At 45.2% G+C, this 12818-nt stretch overlaps 1 protein-coding gene and 1 long non-coding RNA gene across 2 annotated transcripts in view; one reads left to right on the forward strand and one right to left on the reverse strand.

Annotated features, from left to right (window-relative positions):
• The window catches only part of LOC116564917, a 7595-nt gene extending 2588 nt beyond the window's left edge, over positions 1–5007 (reverse strand). Inside the window, exon 1 of the long non-coding RNA XR_004275159.1 lies at positions 4766–5007. This is a non-coding gene — a long non-coding RNA (uncharacterized LOC116564917). The remainder of the gene's footprint in view (positions 1–4765) is intronic.
• Positions 1–12818, forward strand: part of LIPH (lipase H) — a 37557-nt gene that overhangs the window by 19448 nt on the left and 5291 nt on the right. The window contains exons 6-7 of the mRNA XM_032298363.1: positions 2083–2178; positions 5011–5122. Of these exons, the coding sequence (XP_032154254.1) occupies positions 2083–2178; positions 5011–5122 (208 nt within the window). The remainder of the gene's footprint in view (positions 1–2082; positions 2179–5010; positions 5123–12818) is intronic.

The following is a 12818-nucleotide window of genomic DNA, read 5'->3' on the forward strand; positions in this document are numbered from 1 at the left end:
AAAAAAAAAAAAAAAAAAAAAAAAAAAAAAAAAAGAAAAGCAACTGTAGGCTGGGCGTGGTGGCTCATGCCTGTAATCCCAGCACTTTGGGAGGCCAAGGCAGATGGATCACCTGAGGTCAGGAGTTCGAGACCAGCCTGGCCAACATGGTGAAACCCCGTCTCCACTAAAAATACAGAACAATTAGCTGGGCGTGGTAGTGGGTGCCTATAATCCCAGCTACATGGGAGACTGAAGCAGGAGAATCATTTGAACCCGGGAGGCGGAGGATGCGGTGAGCCGAGACCTCACCATTGCTCTCCAGCCTCGGCGAGAAGAGCGAAATTCCGCCTTAAAAAACAAAATAAAGGTCGGGCACGGTGGCTCAAGCCTGTAATCCCAGCACTTTGGGAGGCCGAGGCGGGTGGATCACGAGGTCAAGAGATCGAGACCATCCTGGTCAACATGGTGAAACCCTGTCTCTACTAAAACTACAAAAAATTAGCTGAGCATGGTGGCACGTGCCTGTAGTCCCAGCTACTCGGGAGGCTGAGGCAGGAGAATTGCCTGAACCCAGGAGGCGGAGGCTGCGGTGAGCCGAGATCGCGCCATTGCACTCCAGCCTGGGTAACAAGAGTGAAACTCCGTCTCCAAAAATAAAAAATAAAAATAAATAAACAAATAAATAAAATAAAATAAAATAAAAATAAAAGAAAGCAATTGTAGAGTATTCTATCCAGAAGGCAATACAGCCTCCCTGGACACTATTCTAGCATGGAAAAAAGGTTCCAGAAGAGTTTCCAAGCTTACCCAGGGTACAGTCAGTCTACATGGCCTCCTTCTGTGGGGACAGGAATACCCTCTCTGTGCGTACAAACTCTCTGTTGGGAGAGGGTCCACAGTGAACCCAGAGACCCCCCTGCCAAGTGAACCTTGCAGAGTGACCCCTTCCCACAAGTCTTGTCTGTAAATGTCCTCACTCCACACTCTGGCTCTTGTGTGCACGTATAGCAGGTGGAGTGAGGTAATAGAAGCTGGGGAGGCTGCTTGGAGATTTGCTAGGGATTAGTACAAATATTCCAGGTACTTAGGACTTTGAAACGGGATGGCCACGAGGATTTTCTAATTTTTTCCAAAAGGAAAAATCCAAGTCAACAGCAGGGCATGGTATAGACAAGTGTTCTTCACCCTGACTGTACATTAGAATTACCTAAGGAGTTTAACACAACACTGATGCTGCGGTCCCACCCTGGACCGATTAAGGCAGAATGTGAATGCCATTCTCTAGTGCTAGGGACAGAGGAGAGAAAGAGGCCCCTGTGGACCTCACACAAAGAAGGACACTCACCCGCTTAGTGACACAGTCAGTCATGGGGCAAGCCCAGGTCTATGCAATTTAGGGGCCCCATTGGAGTTCTTCAAGAAGCATATTGCACGGTGGCTTACGCCTGTAATCCTAGCACTTTGGGAGGCTGAGGCAGGTGGATCATGAGGTCAGGAGATCGAGACCATCCTGGCCAACATGGTGAAACCCCATCTCTACTAAAAATACAAACATTAGCTGGGTGTGTGATGGAGCATGCCTGTAATCCCAGCTAGCCGGGAGGCTGAGGCAGGAGAATCGCTTGAACCCAGGAGTCGGAGGTTGCCGTGAGCTGAGATCGTGCCACTGCACTCTAGTCTGGCCACAGAGCAAGACTCCGTTTCAAAAAAAGAAAAAAAGAAAGCATATTGCTTTGCCACAGTGATGCTATTTTAGGTATGAACTTGAATCTGTTTCAATCTAGAAAAATGAATGTATTACTGACAAATGTCAGTGTTATTTTTAGCCCATACCAGGGTGTGCCACCTCCTAAGCCCCCACCCTGCTACTGAGAACCAGTAAAGGCGGAAAACCATTGGAGGGTCCTGTTGCCTGCCCTCCAGCTCTTAGGCCAGAAAGATGGGTAGCCCCATGAGCCCTCACCACAGGGGATGGAGAAGGGAGGGAGGTTCTCTCAGAGGTGGTGGATGCAGTCAAACCCACTGTTCTCGCTACCTCAGTTGCGTTTATGGCTTATATAATACATGTTAATCTTCCATTTTTTCCAACTTGTCTTATAGGCTATTATGCTGATAATTGGAAAGACTATTTAAGGGAAAAAGATCCTCCAATGACGAAGGCGTTCTTTGACACAGCTGAGGAGAAGCCATTCTGCAGTGAGTGGTGAATGTGGTGGTTTGCTGTTGCCTAACTCTTATTTTGGGGAGGGCTAAGTCTCAGCTTCCTAGTTACTTCCTGGCAAATGAGAGCCACGATGGAGCATCAGCTTTGGAGCTGGAAGGGCCTAGGTCGAATCCTGAGTCTACCACCTAATGGTTGTGGGACGTTGGTCAAATCATTTGACTTCTCATCAGTGTCCTGACTGGTAAAATGGGGGTAATAATGCCTGTCTTCTGGAATATTAGGTTTGATTTAATACAATTTAAAAATATGAATCTAATAAAATCTCAACAAATCAGACTTGTTCAGTTTCACTGGATGATCATTCTAATCACTAAGATCTTCCAGAAAACCGCTTGATTCCCCAAAAGACATGAAATTGAGACTAGGAAAAATCAGGTGTCAGCCATATCTACAGGTCAGTTCCAGCTCTAAAGCAAACATGATGACCTAAAGGCATCAGGAGGTTGAGTATTCCAGATGGGAACTAAATGGGGCAGCCGATGATTAGATGCCTCGGGAAGCAACTAGAATTTCCCTGGGAAGATGTATTTTTCCTATAGTCTTGTGCCCATTTTCACTTTCCTTGGAGACAACTATTTATTATTATTTTTTGAGACAGAGTTTCACTCTGTGCCCAGGCTGAAGTGTAGTGGCGCAATCTCAGCTCACTGCAACCTCTGCCTCCCAGGCTCAAGCGATCCTCCTGCCTTAGCATCCCAAGTACCTGAGACTACAGGTGTGCCACCATGCCTGGCTAATTTTTGTATTTTTAGTAGAGACGGGGTTTTGCCATGTTGGCGAGCTGGTCTCAAACTCCTGACCTCAGGTGATCCGCCTGCCTCGGCCTCCCAAAGTGCTGGGATTACAGGCATGAACATCTGGCCTATTTTAATTTTTTTTTTTTTTTGAGACAGTCTTGTTCTGTTGCCCAGGCTAGAGTGCAGTGGCACAATAACGGTACACTGCAGCCTCAATCTCCTGGACTCAAGCAATCCTCCTGCCTCAGCCTCCTAAGTAGCTGGGATTTCAGGCATGGGCCACTATGCCCAGCTAACTGTTTTTTTATTTCTTTTAGAGACAGAGTCTCAATGTGTTGCCTAGGCTGGTCTTGAACGCTTAGGCTCAAGCAATCCTCCTGCCTCAGTGCTGGAATTACAGGCATGAGTCTCCATGCCAGGTGTGAACAACTCTTTTAAAAGAATCTGTAGGCCAGGCATGGCAGCTCACGCCTGTAATCCCAGCACTTTGGGAGGGCAAGATGGGCAGATCACTTGAGGCCAGGAGCTGGAGACCATCCTGGCCAACATGGTGACACCCTATCTCTACTAAAAATACAAAACAAAACAAAACAAAATAAATAAATTAGCTGGGTATGGTGGTGCTCGCTTGTAATCCCAGCTCAGAAGGCTGAGGTCTGAGAATCGCTTGGACCCAGGAAGTGGAAGTTGCAGTGAACAGAGATCACATCACTATTACTCCAGCCTGGGCAACACAGAAAGACTCTTACTTAAAAAAAAAAAAAAAAAAAAAAAAAAAATGCCTGCAGATCACTGGGTTTCCCTCTTTCTTTGGACCCTTGTGTGGCAGCCCAGGATTTGGCACCTGCCTGGTCTGTATGGGGCAAGGCCCGAAGAAATTTGGGCCATAAAATGGCAACTCCAGCACGAGGACTGACCTTTATTCCTTCGTGGGATTGTAATCTCCCTGATTAGTTCCTGTTGCAGCATGTTTTAATTTTATGGGTTCTTTTTTTCCCCCCGAGATGGGGTCTAGCTCTGTTGCCTAGGCTGGAGTGCAGTGGTGCGATCTCGGCTCACTGCAACCTCCGCCTCCCCGGTTCAAGCCATTCTCCTGCCTCAGCCTCCCGAGTAGCTGGGATTACAGGCACCCACCACCACGCCCAGCTAATTTTTGTATTTTTAGTAGAGACAGGGTTTCATCGTGTTGGCCAGGCTAGTCTCGAACTCCTGACCTTGTCATCTGCCCACCTTGGCCTCCCAAAGTGCTGGGATTACAAGTATGAGCCACTGTACCCAGCCTCTTTTTTTTTTTTTAAAACCCCACAAGACACTATTCGGGCAATATTTGTATAGATGTACCCAAATATTTACCACTTTTTTTTTGTTCTCTGAGTCTGCTGGTTAGGGAATGCCACTTTATTTTTATTGTCCTTTCTTGCATTTTGTAAATACAGAAAGTATGCTGAGCACTAATGGGTGGGGGGAGTCCAGAGTATGGCAGGAACTTCAAGAAAGGAGAGCTGACTTAGTCTGGGAGTCAGGGAAGACCTCCTGGGGGAATGACATTAGGCTGAAACCTGAAAGCTAGGTTCACAGAGCTGGCAAAGTAAGAGTGCCCAGTGGGTGAAGGCCCAGGAGCCTTCACAGTACAGGAAGTGCAGGTGGCTGGGCATGACTGGGAAAAGCATGAGGGAGGATAGGCTGGTGGACATGGCCCGAACCGTGGAAAACCGTCTCAGCCATGGAGGGTCTCCAAATGGCCCCTTAGTGGGTTCTGTCTAAAATGGGCAGGAACTGAGGTGGACCATATTGTGCCATAGGCCCTGAGACTTCACAATACCTGGAATCACAGGTTCAACGATGATGCTTGATCATGGTGACTGGAAACCAGCGAACTGCTGTGACTCATGCCATCTTTACCACAGAGAAGAGAAGGGAATATCAGAAACTTGTGCCCTGGATCTTTGCAGAGAAACTGGAAAGAAAGAGAGAAAGAGACTCAGTTATTAGGAGGTTCAGCTTTTAGAAACCCTTCAGGGGATCAGCTGGGGGTATCTCTCTCTTGCTGCGTTCTCTGTTTTGCAGTGTATCATTACTTTGTGGATATTATAACATGGAACAGGAACATCAGAAGAGGGCACATTACGGTCAAATTGAGAGACAAAGCTGGAAACACCACAGAGTCCAAAATCAATCAGTAAGTTGAGTTACAATTGTTTGCAGTGTGCTATTTCCTTTTTTGCTCAGAGAAATTAAATCACAGACCCACCTACTTTCTCATTTATAAATCTATGCTTTTCCTTGTTCTATAAAAGATATAAAGAGACCTATTGCCTAGCTGCTTCCCTGGCTCTCGATCTCCCAGGCTCTTTACAAATGGGATTGGTGCGAGCGTCTTCTTTCCTTCCTCCTCCTTCCTCTTCTTCCTTTCTTTCCCTCCTCCCTTTTTCCTTCCCTTCCTCTCTCTTTCCCTCCCTTTCTCCTTTTCTTCCTTTCCTCCTTACTTCCTTTCATTAAACATGTAGAAGTATTTCTTGTTTGCTCTAAAGGATTTAAACAATAAAGGAATATGCTGATTTAATTATCCCACATTGTAACATATATCAAAACATCACATTGTATCTCTTAAATCTGTATGATTATGATTTCTCATTATCAATCAAAAATAACAGTATTTTTTTAAAAAAGAATTGGTAACATAAAAGTGCAAGTCCTTGCCCCATCTCACCAACAATCTCACCCCCAAAGGCAAAAGGCATCCCTACCCACACACGCTTCTATTCTTTCATGAGCTCATAATATATATGTACACATATATAATACATATGTAACATATATATGTGTGTTTGTATATATATGTTTCTGAAACTCAGAAAATGTAATTTGCAGCCAAGCATGGTGGCTCACGCCTGTAATCCCAGCACTTTAGGAGGCCGAGTCAGGTGGATCACCTGGGGTCGGGAGCTCAAGACCAGCCTGGCCAACAAGGTGAAACCCCATCTCTACTAAAATACAGAAATTAGCCAGTCGTGGTAGCCTGTGCCTGTAGTCCCAGCTACTCAAGAGGCTGAGGCAGGAGAATTGCTTGAACCTGGGAGGCAGAGGTTGCAGTGAGCTGGGATCATGCCACTGCACTCCAGCCTGGGCAACAGAGCAAGACTCTATCTCAAAACAAAAAGAAAAGAAAAGGTAATTTGCAATAAAAATTGGAAACATTCTAAAAATCTAACAATAGGAAAATGGTTAATGTAAATATTCCCATATTATAGAATATTAGCTATACATTGAAGTCATTTATAAAACATAGAAAATACTTATAATGTGCTAAGCAAAAAATGTAGAATGTCAAATTATATAAAGCATAATATTAGCTCAACAATGTAAAAATAAATGAAAAAGAAACATGCCAAAATGTTACATTGCCCTTTGGGTGGTGGGAATTTGAGTTCTTTTTTCAACTTTTAACTTTCTGATGGTTATTCACATATATATGTTAATACTTTAGAAAATCTTTTACTATCAGGAAAAGGGAGAGGAGGCTTTGAGCAAAGGAATTTGCAGCTCGTTTGATTCAGGAAGTGTTTTCTGGGACCTATTGTTTACTAAGCACTTGGGTTGTTTCTTGGCCACATCCATAGAAGACTGCATACAATGCCACCTGAAAATGGCAGTGCCTTACGGGTTCATTGTGTAGCTAAATAGAGAAAGTGGGTGTGGGGTGGGTGGTTTGTGGGTGGCTTTTTTAAAAGCATTTTTGGATCATAATATTAACATCCTTTGTTTATTGAACTAAGCATGTTACAAATTGGCTAACACAATTCTTACCAAAACCCTATGAATGAAGTTCTATTACCATTCCCATTTCATCTATGAAGAAACTGAGGCTCAGAGAGACCAAGTGATTTGGCCAGTATCACATAGCTGATCAATGTGAATCAGGTGAAATCAGAAGCAGCTCAGTCCAACCCCAGCACCGATATAGTTTTAATCACTACTTTATATCCTCCCAGGAAGCTGTATTGCTCCTTCTGCCTCCTCCGTACTTGAAGTTTGGGAGTGAGGTGGGTTTTTTGTTTTTTTTTTTTTAGGGTTCCCTGCTGATCTGTTTCATAGCTAATGTCCCCAAACGCATGGTGGTACAGCATTTTCAGGGAGAGCACCGCTAGGGGGCGCATTTTGAGGCCTCTTCAGTGAGGAAGCTAGAGCAGGGATCTCATCTAGAATCTAGAATTTTAGATTTGGAGATTCTAAGAACTAGCAGGGGAGATTGTGCAATTATATAATGAAATTTTCTCACCTAGCAAAACTTAAGTATTCTGTCAATAATTTGTTACATATTTGCTTTACATATGTCTTAGAATTTTCTCTTTTTTTTTCTTGAAACAGGGTGGCACTGTGTCACACAGGCTGGAGTGCAGTGGCAAGATCATGGCTCACTGTAGCTCAGTCTTCTGGGCTCAAGCGATTCTCTTGGCTTAGCCTCCGGAGTAGCTGGGACTACAAGTGTGCCACCGTGTCTAGCTACTTTTAAATTTTTTTGTAGAAATGAGAGATATCACTATTGCCCGGGGTTGGCTTAAATTCCTGAGCTCAGGTGATCCTCCTGTCTTGGCCTCCCAAAGTGCCAGGGTTACAGACAGGAGCCACCACACTCAGTCGAAATTTTAATTTTGGGCTGGGCGCGGTGGCTCAAGCCTGTAATCCCAGCACTTTGGGAGGCCGAGGTGGGTGGATCACGAGGTCAAGAGATCGAGACCATCCTGGTCAACATGGTGAAACCCCGTCTCTACTAAAAATACAAAACATTAGCTGGGCATGGTGGCACGTGCCTGTAATCCCAGCTACTCAGGAGGTTGAGGCAGGAGAATTGCCTGAACCCAGGAGGCGGAGGTTGCGGTGAGCCGAGATCGTGCCATTGCACTCCAGCCTGGGTAACAAGAGCGAAACTCTGTCTCAAAAAAAAAAAAAAAAAAAAAGAAATTTTAATTTTATATAGTGAAGGCCTCCCAGGTAGGAATTCCTATATTTGTATCTTGATTAAGATAGATACCTTAACATCTTTTTGTTTTTTTAGACGGAGTCTTGTTCTGCTGCCCAGGCTGCAGTGCAGTGTCATGGTCTCCGCTCACTACGACCTCTGCCTCGTTGGTTCAAGCGATTCTCCTGCCTCAGCTTCCCAAGTAGCTGGGATTACAGGCATGTGCCACCACGCCCAGCTAATTTTTTGTATTTTTAGTAGAGACAGGGTTTCACCATGTTGGCCAGGCTGGTCTTGAACTCCTGACCTTGTGACCACCCTCCTCGGCCTCCCAAAAGTGCTGGGATTACAGATGTGAGCCACCGCGCCCGGCCTCAATACCTTAACATATTTAATGCACATTCTTATTTTAGTCATATTTGCGAAAACATCACTACCAATCAGAGAATATGTACAAAAAGGAAATAGCTGTTCTATTACACGGAGAGATTATGGATACTGTTCTCTTTTTCAATATCAACTTTAACATTTTATCATTATTTTTACAATTTAAGAAAAAGAAAATGATATCAGAGCACGTGCCCTGAGTTGGTCCAGTCTCCCCAGACTACGGGAATAGATGAAGTCACAGTCAAGCTTATTATCGGCCTGGTGACTCTCCCTGTATTCTTGTATTTGTATTTGTTTTTCTAAAATATCATTTTAAAAGGCTGGGTGTAGTTGCTTACTCCTATAATCCCAGCACTTTGGGGGACTGAGGTGGGAGGATAGCTTGAGCCAAGAAGTTTAAACCAGGCAATATAGCAAGACCCTGTCTGCACAGGAAAAAAAGAAGCAAAAGAAACCGGTTAGCTGGGCTTGGTGGTATGCGCTTGTAGTCCCAGCGACTCGCGAGGCTGAGGCAAGAGGATCGCTTGAATCCAGGAGTTCAAAGCTACAGTGAGCTGTGATTACACCACTGCACTCCAGCCTGAGTGACAGAGTGGGACACTGTCTCAAAAATAATAAAAATTGAGATGTAATTCATATAACATTCACCCCCCCACCCCCTTTTTTTTTTGAGGCAGAGTCTCACTCTGTTACCCAGGTTGGAGCGCGGTGGCATGATCTCAGCTCACTGCAACCTCCGCCTCCTGGGTTGAAGTGATTCTCCTGCCTCAGCCTCCTAAGTAGCTGGGACTACAGGTATGTGCCACCACATCAGCTAATTTTGTATTTTTAGTAGAGATGGGGTTTCAGCATGTTGGCCAGGCTGGTTCCAAACTCCTGACCTCAGGTGATCCGCCTGCCTCGGCCTCCCAAAGTGCTGAAATTGTGGGCCTGAGCCACTGTGTCCGGCCACATTCACCTTTTAAAGTATACGACTTGGCTGGATGCAGTGGCTCATACCTGTAATCCCAGCACTTTGGGAGGCCAAGGCATGGGGAATCACTTGAGCTCAGGAGTTCAAGACCAGGCTGAGCAACATGGCGAAACCTCATCTCTACAAAAAATACAAAAATTAGCTGGGTGTGGTGACTTGTGCCTGTAGTCCCAGCTACTCAAAAGGCTGGGAGGTGGGAGGATGGCTTGAGGAGGCAGAGGTTGCCGTGAGCCAGGATCATGCCATAGCACTCCAGCCTGGTCAACAGAGCCAGACCCTGTCTCAAAAAAAAAAAAAAAAATTAAAAATAAAGTATACTATTTAGTAAATTTTAATATATTCACAGAATGTACAACAATCACCATCATTTAATTCCGGAGTGTTTTCATCACCTTAAAAAAGCCCTGTATCCTTTAGTGGTAATTCTACATGTCTACCCCCCACCCGCTGGCAACTACTAAAACTCTCTATGAATTTGCCTACTCTGGACATGTCACATAAAGAGAATCATGATATGTGGCCTTTTGTGCCTGGCTTCTTTTGGTTAATGTTTCCAAGATTCATCCAAGTTGTAACATGTAGAAATACTTTGTTCCTTTTCATGGCCAAATAGTATTCCATTGTATTTATATACCATATTTAATTCATCACTCATGGCCATTTGGGTTGTTTCTACTTTTTGGCTATTATGAATAATACTGCTATGAACATTTGGACACAAGTTTTTATGTGACCACGTTTTCATTTCTCTTGGGCATATACCAGGAATGGAATTGCCGGGTCGTATGGTGATTCTATGCTGAACATTTTCAGGAATGCCAAACTTTTTTTGGCAGTTATGCTATTTATCACATTCCCACCAGCAGTGTATGAGGGTTCCACTTTCTCCACATCCTTGCCAACACTTGTTATTGTCTGTCTTTTAAAGAAAATTCTTTTTTTTTTTTTTTTTTGCGGGGGGACGGAGTTTTGCTCTTGTTACCCAGGCTGGAGTGCAATGGCGCGATCTCGGCTCACCGCAACCTCCGCCTCCTGGGTTCAGGCAATTCTCCTGCCTCAGCCTCCTGAGTAGCTAGGATTACAGGCATGTGCCACCATGCCCAGCTAATTTTTTGTATTTTTAGTAGAGACGGGGTTTCACTGTGTTGACCAGGATGGTCTCGATCTCTTGACCTCGTGATCCACCCGCCTCGGCCTCCCAAAGTGCTGGGATTACAGGCTTGAGCCACCGCGCCCGGCCCTAAAGAAAATTCTTTTTTGGCTGGGTGTGGTGGCTCATACCTGTAATCCCAGCACTTTGGGGGTCCGAGGTGGGTGGATCCCCTGAGGAAGGAGTTTGAGAAGGAAGGAGTTTGAGACTAGCCTGGCCAACATGGTGAAACCCTGTCTCTATTAAAAATACAAAAAATTAAGGCCGGGCACGGTGGCTCAAGCCTGTAATCCCAGCACTTTGGGAGGCTGAGGTGGGTGGATCACGAGGTCAAGAGATCGAGACCATCCTGGTCAACACGGTGAAACCCCGTCTCTACTAAAAATACAAAAAATTAGCTGGGCATGGTGGTGCGTGCCTGTAATCCCAGCTACTCAGGAGGCTGAGGCAGGAGAATTGCCTGAACCCAGGAGGCGGAGGTTGCGGTGAGCCGAGATCGCGCCATTGCACTCCAGCCTGGGTAACATGAGTGAAACTCCGCCTCCCCCAAAAAAAAAAAAAAAAAAAAAAATTAGCCGGCTGTGGTGGGGCGCATCTGTAATCCCAGCTACTCAGGAGGCTGAGCCAGGAGAATTGCTTGGACCCAGAAGGTGGAGGTTGCAATGAGCCAAGAATGCACCACTGTATTCCAGCCTGGGCAACAAGAGCAAAACTCCATCTCAAAAAATAAATTTTTATTGTAAGAAGTAATAACATAAAATTTACCATTTTAATCATTTTTTGGGTGTAGTTTAGTAGCGTTAAGTATATTCACATTGTTGTGTAATAGGTTTCCAGAACTTTTTCATCTTGTGAAACTGAAACTCTATACCCATTAAACAACTCCCCTTCCCTCCACCCCAAAGTAAACATCATTCTACTTCCTCTTTCTGTGAATTTGACTATGTTAGATATCTTATGTAAGTGGAATCATACATTTGTCTTTAGTGTCTGGCTTATTTCACTTAGCATAATATTTTCGACGTTCATCCACATTGTAGCATGTAACAGGATTTCCCCCCTTTTTTTTTTGAGACAGAGTCTCGCTCTGTTGCCCAGGCTGGAGTGCAGTGGCATGATCTTGGCTCACGGCAACCTCCACCTTCTGGGTTCAAGCGATTCTCCTGCCTCAGCCTCCTGAGTAGCTGGGACTATGGGCACATACCACCACGCCCAGCTAAGTTTTGTATTTTTAGTAGAGATGGGGTTTCACCACATTGGCCAGGCTGGTCTGGAACTCCTGATCTCGTGATCCGCCCGCCTCAGCCTCCCAAAGTCCTGGGATTACAGGCATGAGCCTGCCTCAGCCTCCCGAGTAGCTAGGACTACAGGCACGTGCCTTAGTAGTGATGGTTTCAATCTCCTGACCTTGTGATCCACCTGCCTTGGCCTCCCAAAGTGCTGGGATTACAGGCATGAACTGCGCCTGGCCAATTTCCTTCATTTGTAAGGCTGAATAATATTCCATTGAATGCATATACCACATTTTGTTTACTTTTCTGTCAATGAACACTTGGGTTGCTTCCTCCTCTTGGCTATTGTGACTAGTGCTCCTATGAACGTGGGTGTGCAAATGTCTCTTTGAGACTCTGCTTTCGATTCTTTTGGACATATATCCAGAAGTGGAATTTCTGGATCCTATTGTAGTTCTATTTTTAATTTTTTGAGACCACTATACTATTTTCCATAACGGTTGCACAATTTTCCAATCCCACTGACGGTGCACACGGGTTCCAGTTTCTCCACATCCTCACCAACACTTGTCATGTTCTGTTATTTCGATACTAGCCATCTGAATGGGTGTGAGGGGATTCTGTGTCTTTTGAACATTTCCATCACGCTTTGAAGCACTTCCTAACTTTCTGGCACACAGGGTGTTCCAGGATCACTTTGCATTTTCCTGCCCCAGCCCTGGAATCAATCTTTTCTCTAGGGAGCCCTGGTTTCTTTCAGTAGAGATGATATTAAGAAACCAAAATCTGGGCGCCTTTCAGATTAATTTTATTTGTGGAACTTCTGTACTCCATGGGACTTAGACATAATCCCGGTGGGGCTGAGGTGACAGATACCTCATCACGATCACCCATTCCCAAAGTAAGGATTAACGTTGGCCAGGCTCAGTGGGTCACGCCTGTAATTCCGGCACTCTGGGAGGCTGAGGAGGGTGGATCACCTGAGGTTGGGAGTTCAAGACCAGCCTGACCGCAATATGGTGAAAAATTATCCAGGAGGGGTGGCAGGTGCCTGTAGTCCAAGCCACTTGGGAGGCTGAGACACGAGAATGTCTTGAACCTGGGAGCCAAGATCGCACCACCACACTCCAGCTTGGGCAACAGAGCAAGGCTCCATCTCAAAAAAAAAAA

This window comes from Sapajus apella, unplaced genomic scaffold (assembly GCF_009761245.1).
Source record: "Sapajus apella isolate SASKATOON/1434 unplaced genomic scaffold, GSC_monkey_1.0 scaffold38, whole genome shotgun sequence".
Lineage (NCBI taxonomy): Eukaryota > Metazoa > Chordata > Mammalia > Primates > Cebidae > Sapajus > Sapajus apella.